The 24,497-nt window shown below is 41.8% G+C and overlaps 1 protein-coding gene across 4 annotated transcripts in view; it reads left to right on the top strand.

Moving 5' to 3' along the window:
* Nucleotides 1-603: 603 nt before the first annotated feature.
* The window catches only part of OGT (O-linked N-acetylglucosamine (GlcNAc) transferase), a 54,113-nt gene continuing 30,219 nt past the window's right edge, over nucleotides 604-24,497 (top strand). The window contains exons 1-8 of one of the 4 annotated variants that reach the window (XR_005068178.1): nucleotides 604-883; nucleotides 3,671-3,851; nucleotides 4,896-5,139; nucleotides 13,533-13,601; nucleotides 16,867-16,983; nucleotides 19,651-19,730; nucleotides 20,567-20,762; nucleotides 21,245-21,385. Coding sequence is in view for 2 of the 4 variants with exons in the window: in XM_037057815.1 (XP_036913710.1) it covers nucleotides 847-883; nucleotides 3,671-3,851; nucleotides 4,896-5,139; nucleotides 13,533-13,601; nucleotides 16,867-16,983; nucleotides 19,651-19,730; nucleotides 20,567-20,762; nucleotides 21,245-21,385 (1,065 nt within the window). In the remaining 2 variants the exon portion in view is untranslated. The remainder of the gene's footprint in view (nucleotides 884-3,670; nucleotides 3,852-4,895; nucleotides 5,140-13,532; nucleotides 13,602-16,866; nucleotides 16,984-19,650; nucleotides 19,731-20,566; nucleotides 20,763-21,244; nucleotides 21,386-24,497) is intronic. The other 3 variants (XR_005068176.1, XM_037057824.1, XM_037057815.1) reach the window with 3 other exon arrangements.

The following is a 24,497-nucleotide window of genomic DNA, read 5'->3' as shown; positions in this document are numbered from 1 at the left end:
ATTTTGAGGTTTCTGGCTGAAGAGTCAAGATCTGAGACGTTTCGGTACATTTGGCTTTGTGAAAGGGCCACTCTTTTTCATCAAAGTGCTTAAATCAATGGCTGAAGACAGAAGACGTGTTCAAATTGGAACCTTCTCCCACATCGTTGCAAACAGCTCAGTCTCTGAAATATAACCATTTTAAATTTACTTGCTCAGAATTGACCCAGTCGGCTTTGTTATTATCCGGTTTTGTAAGAATAAAGTTGATTAAACTTTTGTAGATGCCTTTGGCATTTATGTTAACATCTACGTTCTTGGTTAGGTAATAGACTACACCACTTGGGCAAAAATGTGTTGGTCACGTGTGTCGATTTCTTTTCAACCTTACGCCTCTTAAAAAGCAAGCAAACAAACAAAAAACAGAAAAACTTGGGCACTCCTACCCGAGACAGTGCCCTAACCCCAAAGCCGGGTTGACAGGATTACTCCATTGCTCCCTGGACACAATCCTGTTTGTCGCAATGGGTCCTGCGCGGAAGGTTACCCAAGAGTTCACAGTCATTTTGTAGGTGGCCTTGGTTGCCGCGGTCCTTCCGCGATGGTACTTGATTGTAAGAGAAAGTAGTTCCGGCCCGTGTTGTTTCGGCGGAGGAGCCGTCGCCGCCATTTCAAGACCGTGAGAGGTAGATGGGCAACTAGAATTCCTAAGGTTCGAACCCTATAAGTGCTGCCGCCGCTCAAGCCTGCCAGAATACTGGTACGGCTGCTGCCCTCTCGTTGCTACCTCTAGAAACGTTCTTGCAAGTAGCGGCGGCACAGCGGGACTCAATCACTCCCTTCTTGCTCTCCCTTAAGAAGATCCAGATGGCGTCTTCCGTGGGCAACGTGGCCGACAGCACAGGTATCGGTGCCCCTTTTACCTTGGCAGACGCCCATTTGGGGTCTGGCGCCGTCCTCTGCCTTGCATCACCCCTTACCTTCCCTCCAGCCATCCCCATGACATCAGTGGCATCGCTGAGCTTTCCGTCGTCTAGACGCATCTGATCGGGTTTTGCACAGTTGTCTGTTCTGCAAACATTTCCTCTTATTTGCTTTTTGCTTCCTTTCTTGCTTTGTTTGAGTCTCACAAATGCACTAGTTTCCCACTCGCTCGGGACGCTTCTGTCACCTGCGCACGCTTAGAATGCCTCAGAATGGACTGCGTTGGAATCCCTGTCCTTTCACTCTCCTCCGCTACCGTTTTCTCCCCTAATTCAGATCACCGCCCCCTCCTCTTCCCCTCTTTCATCCCTTTTCTTCATCACCCACTCCAGCCTTTTCTCCTTAGCCCGATTTGGTCCTCTGTCAATCTAGGGCGGGGGTGCCATTCCGATGTAATCATATCCTCACTTTGCATCACTAAAGGATGAACTAAAACTCCTCGGTGTGCTACAATTCGCCTCCAGACGACGGGTCATCCAGCAGCACCCCGCCGGGCAGCGCTTTGCTAGTGTGTTCCTTCGGCTGAGCAGCCCCAATATAGATTGGAAATTTCCAGGGGTTCCTTTTGCCAGCGCCCAATTCCACCCAGCCTGGATTTCCCACCCGGCCCTCCCTCCCCTCCCGCGGAGAACCACACCCTTTCCTTTTCGAGGTCGCCAGTCCAGCGGTCCACTTCCTACCTTTTGAGAGAAATCACCCGGGTGCGGGTGTGGGTGCGGGTGGGTTGGCCACCCTGCGGGTCCGGATTATTGCTTTGTGCTACTTTCTCCTTGTATTCATCCGCCGCCGCCTCTGGGTCTTCCATCCCCATTCTTGAGCTCAGTATCTCTTTATTCATAGGACGTGTATTTTTTTTTTAAGTTTTCATCCTTGCTTGAAGAGTTTGTAAAGCAACTGGAGTGTTGGCTGCACAAGTGCAAGGCGGTTGCCCGTTTAGACAATTCAGTCCAGAGCATTTGGTACTAAAAATAAGAAAACAATCAAATTATAGGAGTGTCCTTCAGCTGCCTTTCCCTATTGAGGCTATTTGGGGCGGGGAGGGGGGCAGTTTGGGCTACACTTCTAAGGTTTCCCATGAGATTTTTTTGTTGTTGTTGATTCTCAGTTGAAATCTATCCCGGGTTTTATTTATTGTTTTTGGACATTGCGAAGTAATAGGTGACTCTTATTTTCTCCATGATTGTAGGTGATAGGATTAATAATTAATCCTATTAATTATTAATTAGTGTTCCCCTCCCTCCCTCCCAGGGATTTTTTGGGAATTTAAGGTTTGTACTAGCTTGCCCTTTTTAATGTGAGCTATTCGATTCGAGAGAGTTGTCATTTCAAGTGTTGAAACATAAGTGCCTTTGAAAAGTTGATAAAGCAGCGTGTTAAAATAAGGAGCTAAGAAGTTCTAGACACTTGCCTAAAACATAATTTTTCTAGTTTCTATTAGATTACTTCCCCCAGATTTAGATGCAAGCCTTTTTGTTTGTGTACTAGTGGTCAGCTATGTATTCTGTTCAGGAAATTTGACTTTGCTTTCCTGAATATACAGATCACTTGCCAGCTCTAATGATTGGGGAGCCTGCCTCAAATATGACCTGGTCACTGTGACCTTGGTAGAATTTTAAGTAATTTGTACATGGTTTGCCATTGCAACCGTGTAGTGAAATTCCAGTAATGTATCATTGTTTAAACTATTACACTTCACACTTGGCTGTGTTGTTCTGTTAACCTGCTCTTCCCCCGCCCCCCCTTATCTTTATGTATCTGAGTTAACTAACTTAGACACAGCAAAGTGCTTTCATTTATTATTCATTCTGTTGTACTGTATCAAATGATTTTATATTTTAGTGTTTTCACATTCTTTTAAAAAACCATTGCAGTTGTGGGTTGTTTGCAGGGTCTTAAATGCTTTAGTCAGTTCCAGAGCTCTTTGCAAAATGCTGGTGTTAAACCAGCGTGGGTGGGATTTAGCTAATATGCTTTCATTGTAAATTTGAGATGGTAGAGAAGCAATATAATCCTGAGTATTTGAAATGTTTGATGACCCCTTTAAATATTTTGGCTCTTGACAGATGAATTCATTTTGTTTATCAGCTGCTTTAAAAATAGTGCCTTGTTCCCAATGTTGCCCTTAATTTAAACAAAATAATCTGTGAAGTATACAAAAGTGTTAACATAATTTTCAGTTAAAAACACGCCTTGTGTTCTCACCCAGGCTAAGAGATAGATTGTTACCAGTCCACCACTCCCCCTCACCCGCTCCTCCCCCCAAAACCAACCTAAAACGTGGGACAAAGTATTAAGTTTCTAAGTAGTTTATCCTGACATTGGTAAATATCTGTGATCTTGCAAATCACGTTTTATATTTTGTTTCTTTATGTCAACTATAAGGAGTAATGTTTAATGAGTTTTTAGATGTTACCTTTCATTTATAATGTAAATACAAAGTATGGTCGTAAAATGTAATCTTATTTTAAAGCAAGTATTTCTCTCTAGTCTGGGAAAGAAAGTTAATGGATCAATTCTAAAAATGCCAATTCTGCACCTGATGTTAACTGGGGGTTATAAATAATGTGCAGAACACTCTAGTGCTTTACATAGTTTCAAGCGTTTTCATCTTTAAGTTTAATATGCCATGTTTTTACATTTTTTTGTTTGCATTTCTAACTTTTTGTTTTCCCCCCTCCTTCCCTCAAATGTTTTGATGACTCTCCAGAACCAACGAAACGTATGCTTTCCTTCCAAGGGTTAGCTGAGTTGGCACATCGAGAGTATCAGGCAGGAGATTTTGAGGCAGCTGAAAGACACTGCATGCAGCTCTGGAGACAAGAGCCAGACAATACTGGTGTGCTTTTATTACTTTCGTCTATACACTTCCAGTGTCGAAGGCTGGACAGGTAGGAGATGTGGGGGTACCTTCTGGTGATTGCTGCCTCTGGATGCTGAGCTTGAAAATGATACTTAAATATTTGAACTTGAAATGTTTCCGTTGGGTTTCACCCGAGCCACCAACGCACATCTGCTGTCTTGTCCACTTGTGACGTGCCCAGCTGCCCGTTTTTCTCCCTCCTTTTGTGGTGGTGGTGGTGATGTCATCAGTATGACCGGGGACCTTTTTTAGATTTTTCCACCTGAGTCTGCCGCTTACTTAAATTCTGTTCAGGTAATAAGTATTCTCAGTATAAACAACATGTGAGCATCCAGTCTCACCTTTGTAAGACGTGTCATCTTGAGGGACAGAATACTCAGAAATAATGGTGTATGTGCTGTGCTAGGAGGTGCATATGTGACTCTAGTTGCAAAGACTGTCATTACATTATGCTACTTTTACCTAATCAGTTGAATTAATCAAAAGGGGCAGAATCTGTGTTCTTATCCTTTTAATAAGTTGTCATTCTGGCTTATTGAGGCATTTTAAAGATGTGAGTCATTAAGTCTTACCAGCAAATGGAAAAGTGAGACTCATACCCATAGTGTTTTCCTTCTTGATCTTAATGATCATAGTTTATAATGCGGCAGTTTAGTAATAAGACTAGTGAGAATTTTATCTCAGAAGGAAGAGGAGCATTCCATTTTGAAATCTGCACTACCTCCACTTTTGAAAAACCTCATTTCCAAAATTTTCCCTGTGCACTAGTTAAAAGATAATTTTTAATAAAGATTTTTATTAATTTATTTTTCAGAGGGGAAGGGAGGGAGAAAGAGAGGGAGAGAAACATCCTTGTGTGGTTGCCTCTCGTGTACCCCCTACTGGGGACCTGGCCCGCAACCCAGGCATGTGCCCTGCCTGGGAATTGAACTGGCGACCCTTTGGTTCGCAGGCCAACACTCAATCCACTGAGCCACACCAGCCAGAGCTAAAAGATGATGTTATTGTTACATAATTAGCAATAGCACAGGGTCGTGCGTACACCTGCATCAACACTTTTCGCCTTTTCCAGATCTGCTCACTTTAGCACTCTGGCAATTAAACAGAACCCCCTTCTGGCAGAAGCCTATTCGAATTTGGGGAATGTGTACAAGGAAAGAGGACAGTTGCAAGAAGCAATTGAGCATTACCGGCATGCATTGCGTCTCAAGCCAGATTTCATCGATGGTTATATCAACTTGGCAGCCGCATTGGTCGCAGCAGGTGACATGGAAGGGGCAGTACAAGCTTACGTCTCCGCTCTTCAGTACAATCCTGTGAGTACAATTTTAGTAGTTATTATTTGCTTTTCACAAAAGCCCATAAAGAAACATAGTTTGATACTTCAGACATGGAATAAAGTTAAGAGTTTACAAATGTTTATCTACTTAAAATGGTGAAATTGCTTTGATCAAATCTGTATCATGTTTTAAAAAATGTGTTTGATCTAGCAAGTTATATTTGAAAACAAAAATTATCCTATTGCAAGAAATTGTGTCTATGTGTTTATAATGCCTGTGAAAGTATAGAACATATGATGTTCTTTTGGGGGCTGTTTTGATTAAATTTGGATAAACACTGATAGGTGTTTGCAACAGGTATTTGGTTTTCAAGGAACAAGGGCCTGACCCTGTAATATAAAACAGTTAAAACAAGATAAGAATATATGGGTCAGTGACAAGAAAAGTAGGCTGCACAATTCCTCAAAATTCCGTTTTCTTTCAACATAATTAGAAGTGGTAGGGTTGAGGTTACAGTATCCACATCAAGCTTTTTGAATAGTTCTTAACTTGTTTTTTGGTCAAAATTGCATATGTTTTCTGGAGAACAGGGGCAGAGCTGGCAGGCATTAAGGTCACTTACTTTGTGTCAGTCTCTGAAAGATACACAAGAGTAAAACTTTCCCTCATACCTTTTGATGTGGTTAGGGATAAGGTAGATTGGAACTAAAAAGATAACAGATAAAGAGAGGGAGGGAAGGAATCCAAAAAACTTGAGAATACATTCCCAAGCTCTGTTGTCAACATTTAGTCTTGTAGCAATTCTGGAAGTGCTTTATAATGAGCTGTTGCGGCTCCCATTTATTGAAAGTCTACTTCTGCTCGAGACACTGGGGCAGTTGCTTCAGATGTTGGTCTTAATGCTCACAAATAAGCATTCAAAATAGGTGGTATTATTTTCAGTTTTACCAATTAAAAAAAAACAGACTCAGGGGTTATGTAATTTAGGGGGGATAACACAGCTAGTAATATTAAAACCTGAGACTCAATAGCTGGAAAGCAAACATCCAAGAGAGAAGAAATAAAAGATAAAATGGGGACAACATTCCCAGAGGGCATGTACCTCTCAAGCCAGCCCCGGAGCACAGTTTGAAAACCATTGATCATTTCCTGCTCTCCCTTAATCCCTATTTCCTATTTTAAAGGTTAAAAGCTGAAGCTTGACTCAGTAATTTGTGCAAAAATCTGAGATCACTTTTTCTCATGAAATCTATTAATAATTTTTTTTTTCAGTTAATTAAATTTTTTAAAAAAAGATTTTATTGAATTTTAGAGAGCAGGAAAGGGAGGGAGAAAGAGAGGGAGAGAAACATCAATGTGTGGTTGCCTCTCATGCACCTGCTACCGGGGACCTGACCCACAACCCATGCATGTGCCCTGACCAGGAATCAAACCAACGACCCTTTTGTAACTCAATCTACTGAGCTACACCAGCCAGGACTTTTCAGTTAGTGTTGAGAATGTAAATGAAAAAAAATTTTATCCTCACCTGGGGACATGCTGATTGATCTTAGAGACAGCGGGAGAGAAACATCAATGTGAGAGAAAAACATGGATCAGCTGCCTCTAGCACATGCCCTGACAGGGACCACTCCTGCAACCTAGGCGTGTACCCTGACTGGGAAATGAGTCTGCAGCCTTTCAATTTACAGGAACACACTCCAACCAACTGGGCCACACTGGCCAGGGCAAAAAATTTTTTATTCATTGCTTTTTGTATGGGTATAGTGAAAAGTCTCTCAGCTATCCTTCTTCTTGGAGGTAGCCATGAAACCAATTTCTTACATATTGCTCAGAGATATCCAGGGTCCGGCAGAAGTAAGACCTGCTTCAGTGTGGGTGTAATAATTTATAGTGTTAATTGGAACATTTCACCTAAAATGTCATTTGGTGTACTTGAGTGTGATATTGTCATGTTACAAAATTACATGCTTATGATTTTGTAATAACATTTTACAATAAAAGAGGGGCATTATTTGTGCTGGCCCCTGTATATGTACATTTGAGTGCATTTTGTAATTTATATTATAGTACTATGCCGCTAGTTACCAACAGAAAGTTTTAGAGAATCCTGTTGTGTGCACAGCCCCTGGGGCTCGGACCCTGTTCTCGCCAAGGCTCGGGGCTCACTTGTGCACTTAGTTGTCACAGTTAAATTCTTGCCCTTGGTTAATTAGGGTTGGTTTCACCCTCTACTTACTGATTGAGTGGAAGCTCACTCGTGCCCTCTTACATAGCTGTGGCTCCACACATCTTGAACTCTGATCCCCTTGGCTTAGGTTCCCAGTAACCTCTGTGTAGAGCAGGGCGGTTGTTGCCACTCACAGTCTGCCATACCAGAGGAGTGTGATGAGGAGGGAAAACTGCAGTGGGAGACTGAAATACGATTTCCAATACCTAACCTGTTAAGAGGAAGCTTATCATTCTGTCCTTCCAAAGAAGATAGCACTAAAATAAATCATTGGCATCGCCCCTCGAAGGCATCGCATAGCTCTGCATCCCCATCTGGTTCTGTTTCTACTAGTGGAAAGTGCTGCTTTATTTCTCTGTCTTTACCAGTAAGAATGAAAAAGGCATTGTGCAAACTGCCTTGATTTCCCCTGAATATACCATAGTGAGCATGTTTCCATGTATTTCAGGATATCTAGTCTTAACTCAATTTACTATCAAATGCCAATGTCGGTTTGGTGCCAGCAAAATCTTGAGTCTATTCCTAAGTTGTGCTCTTGCTGACAGTGTATTGTTGGCCTGAATTATACATGTAGTTTTTTAAAAAAATCATTTATTTATTTATTTTTAGAGAGAGGAGAAAGGGAGGGAGAGAAACATCAGTGTGTAGTTGCACTCCGTTCTGGGGACCTGGCCTGCAACCCAGGCATGTGCCCTGAGTGGGAATAGAATTGGCAACGCTTTGGTTGGCAGGCCTGCGCTCAATCCACTGAACTACACCAGCCAGGGCTATACATGTACTTTGTATTCTATGAAAAATAGTTAAAGACACTCAGGGTATTTTGGTCTCGCAGTAGTGAGAAAGTGTTCTTTTAAAAAGGTACTGTTCTTTATTTTTTTATTTTAGTTCTTCATTTTTAGAGAGAGGGGAAGGGAAGGAGAAAGAAAGGGAGAGAAACATCAATGTGTGGTTGCCTCTCACATGGCCCCCACTGGGGACATGGCCGCAACCCAGGCATATGCCCTGACTGGGGATCGAACTGTGACCCATTTGGTTCACAGCCCAAACTCAATTCATTGAGCTACAGCAGCCAGGGTGGTACTGTTCTTTTTTAAAAAATGTTTTATTTATTTTTAGAGGGACGGGAAGCAAGGGAGAGTGGGAGAGAAACATCAATGTGTGGTTGCCGTGCGCCCCCTACTGGAGACCTGGCCCACAGCCCCAGGCATGTGCCCTGGTGCCCTGACTGGGAATCAAACCAGGACCCTTTGGTTCTCAGGCCAACACTGATTCCACTGAGCCACACCAGCCAGGGCTAAAGTGTAGTGTTCTTGGTAACCTGTTTTTCAGTGGCGTTTATCTTTTTAAGCTAATGGTATACTAATTTATATTCTGTGACTTTAATATAGAAATTACTTTTAAAACACCTGTTTCATATTTTTGCATTCTGAATTGTCTCTTGTAATGATGGATGATTTAATAAATAATTTCACTAAAATTTTAGTAAAAATTTTAGTCCATTGTATTTGAAGGTGCTATTGTAGCTGGTAATGTTTCACACAATGGCTGACTAGTGCTGCCCATACCTGGCAATCCCTTTTATGAGTTACATGTAACATTGCCCTTTGTAAAATGGCTCTCTGTCGTCCCGAGTTTCTCTAAGGAGCCCCGTTTCTGAGTCTATAGGTTGTTGAACCATTGCTTCTGATTTGATTGTGTATGCACGGCACTGAGAGTTACCCGCATCCTGACATCACGTGTTATTATTATGTTAATTATTCCTGTGCTAGCTGCGCTGAAGGAAATCATATATTTCTATTCCTCTCTGCCCTGCTGTTTACACTTCCACATGTGTCACATTTAAATATTTGAATGTTTATTGTGTGTACAATGCTTCATTAGGAATTGGGGAGATGTGTTGGGGGAAAGAAGTTGTGGATTATGATATGAGACAAGATCTGACCCATAAAGGGTAAGAGGTGTAGGTTCCTTGGATGATTATTGTTGGAGAGTATTAATCAGAGGATTTTGCTTGAGTGGGCGCTTATAACCTAAGCATCCTGTAGGAAGGCAAATAGCGAGTCGACTTCCTTGGCTGAAGTGGTGAGTGTAGTAGAGGAGAATCAACTGGAAGATTCAGAAAGAGTAGAGAGAGGCTGAGGAGTTTGAGTTTAATTTAAGAGGCAGTTAAGAACTGTAGGTTTAAATCAACCTGATTTTACTTCATGTCCATGTGTGTATATATTTAATAGATGGTGAGGGTGGGGTGGGGGAGTTTTAAGAGGAAAGGCAGGAAGTAGATGCTATCTTAGGAGGAGTGGATATACAGGAAATTCTTACTCATTTCCCTCTCATTACCTTTATTTATGCTTTCCCCCTTGTCTACAGTGCCGTCCTTTGTCTATTAAAATCCTACTCATCCTTTAAGGCCCAGCTTAAATTTCTTTTTTGAGTTCATGTACGTCTCTGAAATTCTTTACCACTATGTGGGCATTTAATACATTTAAGATGTATGTGTTTTGTCTTTCCACATAGATTGTAATCCCCTATAGGGCGAAGATTCTATTAGTTTCTTTTCTCTACAGTTCCATATATGATACTGAATTGAATAAAGGTTTGCATAAAAGGTATTAACCTGAGAATGGATAGAATTGTCTGGATTTGAGAAATATATTCTCTTGCCCTGGCTGGTATGGCTGTCAATTGAGCACCAGCCTGCAAGCCGAAGGGTTGCCAGTTCAATTCCTGGTCAGGGGGCGCACCTGGGTTGCAGGCCAGGTTCCCAAATGGGGGCACGCAAGAGGCAACTGATTAATATATCTCTCCCTCATTGATGTTTCTCTCCCTCTCTTTCTCCCTTCTCTCTCTAAAAAAGTAAATAAACAAGATCTTTAACACATCATATAAAAAAAGAAATGTATTCTCTTAGATGTTGTTTTGAGTTGGCAGAGGAAACAATGTATGTGTTAGGTTTTGACCTTTTGGGAGAATGGTGGTAATTCTCCATTGAAGAATTACCACCTTCATGCATAAGGTTTAGATCCTCAAGTGGGAGCATCAGATTTCACCATTACGTTTAGTTTGTATTTAGTTTGGTATGTTTTATGTTTTTTCTCAAACCGCCTTATTGATTATCTTACAGTGATCTTGAAGATAATCTATTTTTAACTACAGTCATTCTGCTAACATGATTTAGTGTGCTGTAATGGTCCTCGATGATATAACTGCATATAGATAGATACACCGTCAGGACTGGGGTGGCAGCCATCCAAGAGTTTATAGAAACTAGAGGGTAAAATTATGCAACAGTTGGCTATGATGTATAGCCCATTAGGGTCATTGTGGGAGAATTATTGCAAGACTTCTGATTATTACGGTTCAGGAATTGGTAAGACGTCGGAATTGGTAAAAGTCCAAAGCTATGTATAACCACAATAATTGGGTATAGTAGGACCTTATGTGAACAGAATAGATGGCTCAGTCATGGTTTGTAAAAACAGAAGGATAGCCCTTAAAGTGTAGAGAAAAATCATACAAATTGGTGTCCAGATTACAGAATTCATTACTTCTGACAGTATAAATAGGCTTAAAAAGTGCTTAGACTCATGAGGGGAGGAGAAGTCTGTAATAAGAGCAACGGTATAATGTTTTGAGTATTACTGTTAAGATTAGCTTCTTATGCTTGAGGTCAGTAGAGACAGCCATTCTCTCCCAAAACACCAGTCACTGCTTGATGGACAGACACATGGGGTAGATCATGGAAATGACCCCAGTATGGCCAACTGTAAGGGTGTTCTGTACAGCTATACTGCGGGACACCATGGATTTCTATTCTTCTCTGCTCTATTTTTTTAACGACTTATCTATCTATCTATCTATCTATTTATTTATAGAGAGGGTAAGGGGAGGGAGAATGAGAGGGAAACATCAGTATGTGGTTGCCTCACACATGTGCCCCACACTGGGGACCTGGCCCACAACCCAGGGGTGTGCCTTGATTGGGAATCGAACCAGAGACCCTTTGGTTGTTTGCAGGGCAGTGCTCAATCCACTAAGCCACATCAGCCAGGGCTGCTTTGCTATTTTTTTATGGTTTCCTTTGCATCATCTGAGCCCCTAAAATTCGTGAATGGCATAAGTGTTTACTTTCCTATTGTCTCCAGAGTGACCACAAATAGTGTCTTAAAAATAATACAAATGTTTTTCCATACAGTTTTTATAAGCCTGGGCACAGTGTGGCTAGATTTTCTGCTCCAGATCTCTGGCTGAAATGAATGCGTTGGCCAGGGGTACTCATCTCGGGCTTGGGTCCTCTTCCAAGTTCACTGGGATTGATAGGAGTCCCTTTTCCTTGTTAGCTGCCCTGTACGTAGTTCACACTGTGAACGCTTGCTTTCTTTCTGGCCCGCTGGAACACATTTCTCTGACTTGCTCTCTGTCTGCTCTGCTGTTTAAATTTGCCACACAAGTGTCACATTTAAATATTTGAGTGCTGCCCTGGCTGGTGTGGCTCAGTGGATTGAGTGCCGGCATGTGAACCAAAGGATTGCTGGTTTGATTCCCAGTCAGGGCACACGCCTGGGTTGTGGGTCAGGTCCCCAGTAGCAGGTGCGAGAGGCAACCACACATGGATGTTTCTCTCCCTCTCTTTCTTCCTCCCTTCCCCTCTCTGTAAAAGTAAATAAAAAAAATTTTTGAGTGCTTATTTTGTGTACAATACTTTGTTAGGAATTGGGGAGATCGTTGTGGGGAAAGTTGTGGATTATAATACGAGACAGGATCTGACCTACCAAGGATAAAAGGCATAAGCTCCTTGGATGGTGATTGTTGGAGAGTATCTGCTGGCTGACCTTCAGTTCACCTGATGGATGATAACATACCATCACGAAAGCTGCTTATGGGTAAAATTAATCACCTGCTTCGAATACAGTTGCATATAGAATAATATATGCAATGATGCTGTGGCACATTTGACAAAATTTCACTTTCTATGACTTATACGAGGCTCTTCCACCCATGGAACAGTTTGGAGTGATAAGCCTATACTCCCTATTGCCATTGTCTCTGCTTGTTGACTGACAGATTTGACTGACAAAGGCAAAAAAAGGATGCATAAAAATTTAAATTCACTGTTCTGGTGACGGGTCTTTTTGAACGGACTGGTGAGTCAGATGAGTCAGATGACTAGCAACACAATTGTGCTGCTAATGAAAAGCACAGCCAACTGCTTTTCATTATTCACCTACTCAACCCAATGGCAGTTAATACTAATGAATAAATCTTGTGGCAGGTGCCAGGATTGAAGCTTTCCTTGGATGGAAATCCTTCTTTCTAACAGTGAAATGAAGTCAGGTTTTAAAATTTTTTAAGACTTTTATTTATTTACATTTAGAGACAGGGTAAGGGAGGGAGAAAAAGAGGGAGAGAAGCATCAATGTGGGAGAGATACATCCATCAGCTGCCTCTCACGTGCCCCCTACTGGGGATTTGGCCAGTAAAACCCAGGCACGTGCTCTGACTGGGAATCAAACTGGCTACCTTTTGGTTTGCTGGCCGGTGCTCATTCCACTGAGCCACACCAGCCAGGGCTGAAGTCAGATTTTTAAAATATGCCTGACAGCCTAGGGCTAGGTTTGCTGGTAGCTAGTCATGGCTAAATATCCTTTTTTTCCTATGGAAAATTTTTGGCCCTTGATACAGGAGTGATTCATTATACCCGTGAACAAAATAGTTGAACAAACATTTTTTTTTTAAACATGACTAACATTTGGGGGGGAGGAGAAGCTATGGTAAGGCCCATAGTTTTTTTACCTGAAACTGTTGGGATCAAATGCATTTCAAAATCCAGGTTTTTTAGGATTTTAGAGAGATGCTAATACAATGTATAGAACTCCTAGGTGGGTCTGGAGCAGCACCTGGAGCAGTGAAACAAATTTATATTTCTGCCAAAAAAGGTATGAGTATTCACACTAAGTGGGCTCAATAAATTATATAAATAACTTTGTGCCATTTCAGGCCAGGCTGAATCATCAGATGAGTTTTTGGAGCTTTTTGGAATCTGAAATTGAGGGTGAGGGATTGTGGTTCTGTACTTAACATTTGTTAAGCAGTGGCTTTAGCTGACAGACTAAAATGACAGGCAGCTCGATGCATACAATTATTTCAAGCTGCTTTTGGTTGCAAAAGAGCGTAACTAATGACGCTGTCTCTGGGTTTCTAGGATTTGTACTGTGTTCGCAGTGACCTGGGGAACCTGCTCAAAGCCCTGGGTCGCTTGGAAGAAGCCAAGGTAGGTGTTTGCTAGAACACACTTAAACATCAGTGTTATGAAAACTTGTACTTTTTGCCAAGTCTTCAACTCTTCATTGAGCTGTCTTCACAAAACAGTCCTAAGAAACTGAGGAAAACTGACGGCATGAATCGCCTCAGACTAGAGCAGGGCCAGGCTTTGGCATATCTGTTCTAAATCTGGGGGTAAAGCAAGAACCTGAACGTCTTGGAGCCTTTCCGCTGAGCTAGATCATCTTTGTAACAGTGGGCTCCGACATGATCTTATGTGGGGATAAATAACATTCCTTCAAATCTGAGGCTTGCCTGCTGGTGACAAGCAGAGCGCCTGTGATTTGGCTCAAGACGCCTTATGATGCAGGTGCCATTGAAAGTGCTGCTCTTCTAAGTCCTTTGTGGCTTGTAAGTGGAGAAGAACTTCATCCAAATGTTACCCTGTAATACTGGCATTTAAATTCTTATTTAACCTTCCTCCCTTCATCTTCCTCACCCTTTTTACAGTGGAAGAAAGGCTGTTAAAATGATTGCAAATTAAATAATTGGAACATCCTGCCCCTTCTTGTCCCCACTCCCTCCTCCAAGTTCCTTTTTCCTCTTTCCCAATCCTAGTCATCTGCCTTCTTTTCTTCTTTACTTTCTTCTTTTACTCCTCCCTACCCCACCTCCTTAAAAAAAAAAAAAAAAGGACAAAGCTGGTTTGTTTGGGAAATGGACTGATCGAAAGAAAACTTGCCAAAGTGGAAAGGTGGCTTTTAGCATTCTGTGTTTCCAAATAATGAATTTGAACACCAGGTTGGGTTATTAAAGCATTTGGTATAATTTTAAATTAAATTTATAAATGAAATTGCCTTGTTACAAGCCACCTTACGCAACCGCGCTGCAGGGGTGAGGAGTGGGGAGAAACCAGAATGCTTCTGAAACTCCCACCTGTTGCTCTGAGCCCCACGCGCATGCTAATGCGTGGAGTGTATGCGCAGCGTAGCTGTCTGTTTGCTTCATCCAGGGAGGAAGGCTTTTTAGTACCATCTCATGTTCAAAGGCACTAGTTTTAAGTGCATAGCTTGTAAATTCTGCTGACACTTTGGATTAACCTTATGTAGGTTTCCAGCTAATGAATTGTAGTAATTGACTTCAATCTAGCTGATAAATCCAATTGATAATTTATAGAACAAATATTCGATAAGCTCCTATTAATTGTCACCCCACCAAGCGGACAGCTAACATGAATTGCACTTCACTGCAGCTTTAGAGATCGGTTTAGGCTGAGACATTGCGCCTGCCTTAGGTTGCTGACTTCTTTATTTCAGAGCTCTGGAGACACCTAGTTTGAAAAATGTTATTCTGTTTTTGTGAGAATTAGTGAACAAGAAAATACTCTTGAGTGAAATGCAATGTATTTCTTTTGTAATCAGTGCATTTGAAAATTCAAGCCAGCATATTCCTAGTAGATGGAAGCAAAATTATGTTGCCTTTGTAGAAAACGAAGAGCCTTTCTTCCAGCAAAAGTCCCTGCTGTATGCAATAGCCCTGATTAACCCTCTCCCTTCTGCATGTTTCCCATGTTACAGACTTGAGACTGTCCTCATTCCCATATGTAATAGACATCCAAAGAATTTCAATTGCTTTGTTGAACTTTTACTAATGATCTTGTTTTTATTTTCTCTCTTGTTTTTGGTTTTTCACCATTGATATTGTATTTAGAAGGTTTCAGGTGGGTGAAACCTCCTATTCCATGCGTAAGGTGCCTCGCTGAAGGGAGCTCGAGGCCTGGATCTAGGGCAGACACACACCTCCTCCTCTTCCAGCAAGGAACGCACCGAAAAGTCACATGATGAGAAATATGGTAACGGGTTTGTAACTGCCACAGCAAAACAATTTGCCTCCATGCCTGAATCTTCTGTCTTGTGGCTTCAGAAACAGCTTAAAATAATTTTATTTACAAACAAGTTATGTAAGAGAATGTTTTAAACTATAGCCACAATTCTGTCAAAGATAAGTAAAAGTTAATTGATATTAAAAACTATTAGATAATTTACTAGTAAAAGCTTCTAACTCTTCTTGTTGTTCATTTTTTTCCTTTTTTCTTCTTTGTTTGGATTGCAGCATTCTGCTCTTCTGATGATGCGCTGTGACCCTGCAGTAGCGCAAAGGCTGCGCAGCGTTAACGCGCAATGCGTGCGAATGAGCCCCTGTGAACGGTTGACTAGATGAGTAATCTGATTGACTGGCTCCCTCAGCCCTATTGTGTAGCCTTTTTGGATAAAATTGGGTTTTAACCTACCTCAAGTCCAGCTAATCTCATTAAGCAAATATTCTCTATGGGCCTGTCTAGTAGATTAATGGATCTGGTTGGCCGTTTGCTGCGTCTAGGGGTGTTCTATGTAGCGCAGCAGTTCGCAGCGATTGCGCAGTGCGATGTTGTTAGGTTGCGCAAGCGATGTTTGCGCTCGCATTACAGGGACCTCAACCTAGGTGCAATCCTGTCATAGGAGGTTTCAGCCTCATCCCCCCTTGGGAGATAGGGACATCACAAGAACGTAACTTACACCCTGGTTTTATATCTGACTTGGCAGAAACACTTTTTTGTTTTTTTTTCTCAGTAGCACAGTTTTGGTGTTAGTGAGGAACATTATGGTTCAGAGCAGCACTTCCCAAAATGTTTTATAGTACCCATTCTAACAAAAGAAAATGCCCAGTGAAGGAAGAGGTCCACGGTTAGCTGAGATCAGGGAACCCTGTATATACTATTAAAGGCTTAGGGAAGTCCCATAGTAAAGCAGCCTATTCTAGTTTATTTGATCATGAAAACCTCTTTTCCAGTGATGCCTATTAACACCTCAGGGAACACACTTTGGGAAACGGGTTAAGGAAGTAATGGGAAAACTTGGTTTGAAGTGGCGCCCTCTAGAGACCACTTGCAAACATAACAAGTTTTTAGGTGTTCAGGGAAGAGAAGTCTGGCAGAGACTTAAGGCAACAGACCTCCCAGGGAAGTCCCAGTATAAGGGTTGGTCACTGGTTGGCAGAACTGAACATGGTGGTTTGCACTTGGGTTCTGGTGGCGCAAGCGCAGGAGCAGCCAGCTGTGGCAGCGCTTTAGTTTTGGCGCAAGCGAGCCTATGCTGCAGGGTCACTTTTGGCTGGTCAGAGAAGGAATAATGATATCACCTTCTTCCCCCCCCCAATCTTTTTTTTTCCCTTTACAAATTTTCCCCTTTCCCTTTACCTCCTTCCCCTCCCATCTTCTTTCATTAACCCCTCTTAAGGCATGTTATTTGAAAGCAATTGAGACGCAACCGAACTTTGCAGTAGCTTGGAGTAATCTTGGCTGTGTTTTCAATGCACAAGGAGAAATTTGGCTTGCAATTCATCATTTTGAAAAGGTTAGTTGTTAAATTAATCATTGGTATTATGAAGTGCTCATGCGTGCAAGATATTCTTACTAGAACTAAATAATAAGCCTTTACTTAACCAGGCACATAATGTCTTTGCTTCTTTGACAATACTACAACAGCATTTGCTGGATGGTATATTATATGGCAGCTTCCAGTTTTGTGTTGAAAATATATTTTAGTAATAAAATCTTTAAAAAAAACCAGGCAGCTTTATTGTAAAGAAACAGGGCTTCTTGGAGCAAAGGCTGATTCCAGATCTAGGGTAGGGAATGTATAACATTAACCTGGGGTGCTTTACCAGAAATTAATTAATCTGGAGTGTCATACCAGAAAGCCAGGAAGCTTTGCTATATTACCTTGATCGTGTTGAAAAAGACTCAGGAGGCAAGTGGAAGAGGCTTCCACTGCCTAAAGATGGGATTTGAGCATCAGTGGGAAAAAATAACTGGAATATATTAAAACTTGGTCAAATACATTAAGATACATGAATTCATGATTATACTCAGAAGGAATTCATTGGTTACCTTTGGATGATAAGGAGTAACTCATTTTGAAAACTGGGTGAAAAGGGAAGAATAAAGCATATGTCCTCCCTCCCTCGTATGAACTGACCTCAGGGTAACCCAGTAGTTGATAGGGGAAAGTTTCTTTTTTTAAAAAAATATTTTATTTATTTATTTATCTTTAGAGGGGAAGGAGAGAGGGAGAGAAACATCAATGTATGATTGCCTTTTGTGTGTCCCCTGCTGGGAGTTGGCCTGCAGGGAACCAGCCTTCAACCCAGGCATGTGCCCTGACTGGGAATCGAACCGCGATCATCTGGTTCACAGGCCTGTGCTCAATCCACTGAGCCACACCAGCCAGGGTGAAAGTTTCTTTATAAAAGTATTCCAGCTAGTAAATGAAGAAGGGCCCTGGCTGGTGTAGCTCAGTGAATTGAGTGGGGGCCTGTGAACCCAAAGGTCACTGGTTCGATTCCCAGTCAGGGCACAAGCCTGGGTTGAAGGCTGGTTCCCTGCAGGCCAACTCCCAGCAGGGGACACACAAAAGGCAATCATACATTGTTTCTCTCCCTCTCTTTCTCCTTCCGTTTCCCCACTCTCTAAAAATAAAGAAATGAAATTTTTAACAATAAATAAAGAAGGAATCATAGAATCAAAGTATTACCATTAATAGACTTAGGAATTTATCAGTGGCACAAAAAAGACAAATCAGACATTACATACCTTGTGATAGAAGTACACAATTCCACGGGGGAAATAACCTTGCAAAAAGAGAAAAGAGCCCAAATTGGATTAAGCTTGTAGTTCCAAGTACCAATTTATAGGAAACACATGGGACAAGGAAATGTGTTAAAAGACACTTCAGGGATGCAATTAGCAAAATCCAGCTCATGGGAAGCTGTATAGGAGAGTGATCCAATTTCTTCAACATATTACAGGAGTAAAACTGGAGATTTAAATGAAACCTTTAATTAAAAGACTAAAACTGACAAAGTCACATTGACAAATTGGATGGGTCTTATTGGATCCTGACTCAAAGTTGACAAGGAACTGCACTACTGAACAGCTATTTGATATTAAGGAATTGCTGTCAGTTTCGTTGGGAGGAGCGGGTGTTCCGCCTAGTTCCTGAGATACATTTTGAAATATTTTCAGATGGACTGTTATGTCTGGAGTCAGCTTCAAAGTGATCTGGGAAGAGGGGGAGTTAGATTGGAATATAGACTAAAAAAGATTGAACGTGATTAATTGTTGAAGCTGGATAATGGACACCTGGTGGTTGGTTATATTCTGCTTTTGTAGATGTTTGAAATTTTTCATAACAAAATGTTAAAAGTTTTAGGGTGGATATCCGTGACTATAGACAATCTAAGTTAAGTGCATCATTCTGTCTTTGTTTCCTTTTTATTGAATTTATTAGAGGGACACTGATTAAAAAACTTATACAGGTTTCAGGTGCACAGTTTCACAATAGCATCATGCTGTCTTTATTATAGAGTTGCCATCTAAGTGAAGAGGAAGTGTTCTTTATGAATCTTTAATGTGCTCACAGTTACTACCTTTACCTTTTCAGTTAAGGTCTGCAGTTATTGCACCTGTCTTTTAATTTTTTAAAAAGATTTTATTTACTTCTTTTTAGAGGGGAAGGGAAGGAGAGGGGGAGAGAAACATCAATGTATGGTTGCCTCTCGTGTGTCCCCCCGCTGGAAACTGGCCTGCAACCCAGGCATGTGCCCTGACTGGGAATCGAACCTGGATCCTCTGGTTTGCAGGCCTGTGCTCAATTCACTGAGCTACACCAGCCAGGCCGCACCTTTCTTTTTTAAAAAATATTTTATTTATTCACTTTTAGAGAAGGGAAGGGAAGGAAATCAATGTGTGGTTGCTGTGCGCCCCCTACTGGAGACCTGGTCCACAACTCAGGCATGTGCCCTGACTGGGAATTGAACTGCGATCCTCTGGTTCACAGGCCCGCGCTCAATCCACTGAGCTACACCAGCCAGGGCTAAATAATTGGGTATTAAAAATGAAAGAAATAAGATTTAATGTCCTAGGAAAAGTAATTGGAGGTCTAAAATATCAATAAAAATTGCAATTGGGAAGCTAATCTGAAACTTTAACTTGCTCTAAGTAACTGTCTTGTACCTTTCAGGCTGTCACTCTTGATCCCAATTTTTTGGATGCTTATATCAATTTAGGAAATGTCTTGAAAGAGGCACGGATTTTTGACAGGTGAGAGAACGTTCTACTTAATACTTTTCTTGCGTCTTTGTTGTATTGACACTTGAGAGTTTAGACTGAAATTATGACAGTGATCTACTGAAACCCATTTTCCTTCTCTAGTATGTTGCTGTGCCCTGATCAAGTCTGCTTCGTTACCTTTTATTTATAGGTATTGTTGCCTGACTTGATTGTTGGCTTTTCACAAAGCTATTATCCTTATTCAGAGTTCAGTTGAAATTTTATTTATTAAAAAAATGTTCAAATGGTTATTTTTTGTTTTCTTGTATTTTTTAAAAATTTTATTTATTTATTTTTAGAAAAGGGAAGGGCGGGAGAAAGAGAGGGAGAGAAACATCAATATGTGGTTGCCTCTCACACACCCCCCTAGTGGGGACATAGCCAGCAGCTCAGGGATGTGCCCCTGACTGGGAATCAAACCTGCAACCCTTTGGTTTGAAGGCCTGTGTTCTACCCACTGAGTATAGCGGCCAGGGCTGAAATGGTTACCTTTTAGAGTAACTTATTCCTTTGATCTGATTCAGAGAGGTAGGTAAATCTTGACTTTGAACTTTTGTCAAAAAGAAAGCCTAGTCCTATCTCTTATATGGGATTAGAAGACTTTTCCGTGTAAAACTATATTTTATAAACGTGCAATTTTGATTTGAGGTTAAACTGTATTTTATAAAGGTGCAAATTTGATCGAGGTTAACGATACTATAGCATGGATTAATTGTAACTAATTTCGATTAATTGATATACCTAGGTATAGTATAGCATGAATTAGTTGTAACAAAGCATCCATTAAAAGTTAGTTGCATTTTGTGTGTGTGTGTTTTTATTTACAGAGCTGTGGCAGCTTACCTTCGTGCTCTAAGCTTGAGTCCAAATCATGCAGTGGTGCACGGCAACCTGGCTTGTGTATACTATGAGCAAGGCCTAATAGATCTGGCAATAGACACCTACAGGCGAGCTATTGAACTGCAACCACATTTCCCTGATGCTTACTGCAACCTAGCCAATGCTCTCAAAGAGAAGGGCAGTGTAAGGAATTTTATTCAGTTTATTTCCTTGTTACCTGGTATGATTTTTTTGTAAGATTTTATTTATTTATTTACCTTTAGAGGGGAAGGGGAGAGGGAAAGAAACATCAATGTATGGTTGCCTTTTGTGCGTCCCCTGCTGGGAGTTGGCCTGCAGGGAACCGGCCTGCAACCCAGGCATGTGCCCTGACTGGGAATCGAACCGCGATCCTCTGGTTCGCAGGCCTGTGCTCAATCCACTGAGCTACACCAGCCAGGCCTGGTATGATTTTAAAAAGTCTTTTTGTACATGCTGTATTAAATACTGCGGTGGTAAATTGTTTTCCTTTGGAGTTTTGGTTGAGAGGAAGAATGGCAAGAATATCTGTTTTCTGGAATCTCACCAGCCATTATTAGGCTTAACTAAGCAATTGTTAGAACAATAGGAGTGGTGGTTCTGGGATTCCTCTGTATAGGTTTTGAATAGTGTGCTTTGTTTCCTAGGTTGCTGAAGCAGAAGATTGTTATAATACAGCCCTCCGGCTGTGCCCTACCCATGCCGACTCACTGAATAACCTAGCCAATATCAAAAGAGAACAGGGAAACATTGAAGAGGCAGTTCGCTTGTATCGGAAAGCATTAGAAGTATGTTGAGGGTGATGGGGCTGGGTATTTTGTCTGTGTGATAGTAAAGGAGGGCAGTTCAGGTTGCCCTGTTAACCACCTCTTTTGTGAAAATAGTGGTTGACCCATTCATTGAACCAGTAACCGCATACCTAAGGGACGAGTGAGGTCCTGTGTGACATTTAAGAAAATTTCTACATTGACTTTGATAAGTTATGGGTTGATGAGATCTGCACAGAAAAATGGAGCAGCAGTAAGCTATGGTTCAAGAGAAGTTACCAATAAATCTATCATTTCAGTGCCTGGCCACTTTAATAGTGGTTGGTAGTAGGTGTGGTAGGACTTGGGAAGTGAGAGATCTCAGAAGAGAGAGCAGCTGGAGTGATCAGCACAAATTGAGATGAAGAAAGGCCTATCTCATTTTTTAAAACAAGGAGAGGTATGAAAAGAAGAGGTATTGGGTTGGCCAAAAGACCCGTTTAGGTATTTTTTGTAAAATAAAAGATGAATTTTTTATTTTCTTTTTAAAAAATATTTAAAAATTTTATGACACTCAATTACGGAACAGGATGACAGGGTCCAGAGGGGAGAGGGGAGAAAATCATAGGGGAAAAGGGGATGGACTCACATGAACAAGTATAAAGGACACATGGACAATAACTAAGGGTGGGGGGCGGAAATGGGAGGGAGGTGGGGAGCATGGGGTGGGGGGCGGGCAGGGTTGGGAATATAAGACAGAAAGCTGTACTTGAACAAGAATTAAATAAAAAAATTATTTAAAAAATTTTAAAATTTTTTAAAGATTTTACTTATTTTAAAGGTTTTATTTATGTTTAGACAGAGGGGAAGGGAGGGAGAAAGAGGAAAGGGAGGGGGAGAAACATCAATGTGTGGTCGGTCGCCTCTCCTGTGCCCCACACTGGGGGGGGGTCCTGGTCCACAACCCAGGCATGAGCTCTGACTGGGAATTGAATTGGTGATCCTTGGGTTTGCAGTCTAGCACTCAATCCAGTGAGCCACAGCAGCTAGGACTTCATTTTCACCAATAACTGTTGGTTCGGATATTTTGAGTATGTAGGCTCTCTCCCTCTATTGGCTTCTAGTGGGTAGAGGCCAGGGGTGCTGCTAAACATCTTCCCATGCATAAGGCAGCCCCACAGCAAATAATTATTTGGCCAGAATGTCAATAGTACCAAGAAACTTTGCAAACTATTTTTGACACGTTTGATAGGTCACAGCACATTCTTAATACACCGCACAAATCTTCTTTTGCATTTCAGTTGTGTTTTTACCTTTTTTTCTTTTTTTAAAATATATTTTATTGATTATACCATTACAGTTGTTCTATTCCCCCCCTTCATTCCCCTCCACCCGCACACTCCCTCCCCCACCATTCTCCCCCCTTAGTTTATAACCACGTGTCTCAAGTTCCTTAGATTCTGTATTTCCCATACTATTCTTGCCCTCCCCCCTGTCTATTTTCTACCTACTGTCTCTGCTATTTTCTGTGCTTTCTCCCCCCTTCTCCTCGTCCCACTCCCCTGTTTCTAACCCTCCATGTGTTCTTCATTTCTATGGTTCCACTCTTGATCTAGCTGTCCTCTTGGTTTGCTTTTGTTTTAGGTGTGGTTGTTAATAACTGAGTTTGCTGTCCTTTCACTGTTCATATTTTTCATCTTTTTCTTAGATAAGTCCCTTTAACATTTCATATAATAAGGTCTTGGTGAGGATGAACTCCTTGAACTTGACCTTATCTGAGAAGCACTTTATCTGTCCTTCCATTCTAAATGAAAACTTTGCTGGATAAAGCAATCTTGGCTGTAGGTCTTTGGATTTCATGACTTGGAATACTTCTTTCCAGCCCCTTCTTGCTTGTAAGGTCTCTTTTGAGAAATCTGCTGAGAGTCTGATGGGTACTCCTTTGTAGGTGACTGTCCCCTTATCTCTTGCTGCTTCTAGGATTCTCTCCTTCATTTTAATCTTGGCTAATGTAATTATGATGTGCCTTGGTGTGTTCCTCCTTGGGTCCAACTTCTTTGGGACTCTCTGAGCTTCGTGGATTTCCTGGAAGTCTATTTCCTTTGCCAGACTAGGGAAGTTCTCCTTTATTATTTGTTCAAACACGTTTTCCACTCGTGCCTGTTTCTTTCCCCCTTCTGTTACCCCTATAATCCGGATGTTGGAACGTTTAAAGATGTCCTGGAGGTTCCTAATCCTCTCCTCATTTTTTTGATTTCTTGTAACTTCACTTTTTTCTGTTTGGGCATTTACTTCTTCCTTCTGGTCCACCCCCTTGATTTGAGTTCCAGTTTCCTTTCCATCACTATTGGTTTCCTGTGCATTTCCCTTCATTTCAATTAGTTTAGTCTTCGTATGTTCCTCTAATTTGTGACTACAATCAACCAGTTCTGTGAGCATCCTGATCACCAGTGTCTTGAATTGTGCATCTGAGAGGTTCGCTATTTCCTGATCATTTAGAGTTATCAGCTCTGGGACTTTGAGTTCTTCTTGAGCCATATTTTGGACTGTTCATGCCTGTTATATATGAGGAGCAGAGTCCTATGTGTTCACCAGGGCCGGGTGACTCAGTCGCTGGGTTGTGACGTTGTATGTGGGGGCGGAGCCCCTCTGCTGCCTCCCGACACCACCGCGGGCTGCCCGATTAGTCCCACTGCTCCCAAATGTGCGACCGCGGACAGCCGCTGCTGGGTTTGGTCAGCCGCTGCTGGGTTCGGTCAGCCGCTGCTGGGTTCGTTGCTGGGGACTGCACGGTCCATCTCACTTCTTAACTCCCGCGGTCCAGAGCCCTCACTGCGGTCCAGAGCCCTCACTGCGTCTGCCCGACGCTACCCTGGATGCCTGGGCGCCTGGGGTCCGGGGACCTTTCCTGCCCAACCTGCTCGGCTGCTGGCTCCGCCCCTCTTACCCATCCGGTAGAGCGGCTTGTTGTTGTTGGACTTCCGTGTAGTTCAATTTTCTGTTCTTTGGCTGCGTCTTTGTTCTCCAAACCTTTGTTGTATTCAAACTTGGTTGTGCGAGAAGGCACAGTGTTTCCACCTACGCCTCCATCTTGGCGGAAGTCTTGTTTTTACCTTTCTTGAAATAATAATGCACAGTACACCAAAAATGTTAC

This window comes from Sturnira hondurensis, unplaced genomic scaffold (assembly GCF_014824575.4).
Source record: "Sturnira hondurensis isolate 20B ecotype Veracruz unplaced genomic scaffold, ASM1482457v3 Scaffold0000982, whole genome shotgun sequence".
NCBI lineage: Eukaryota > Metazoa > Chordata > Mammalia > Chiroptera > Phyllostomidae > Sturnira > Sturnira hondurensis.
This window is presented reverse-complemented; position numbering and strand designations above follow the sequence as displayed.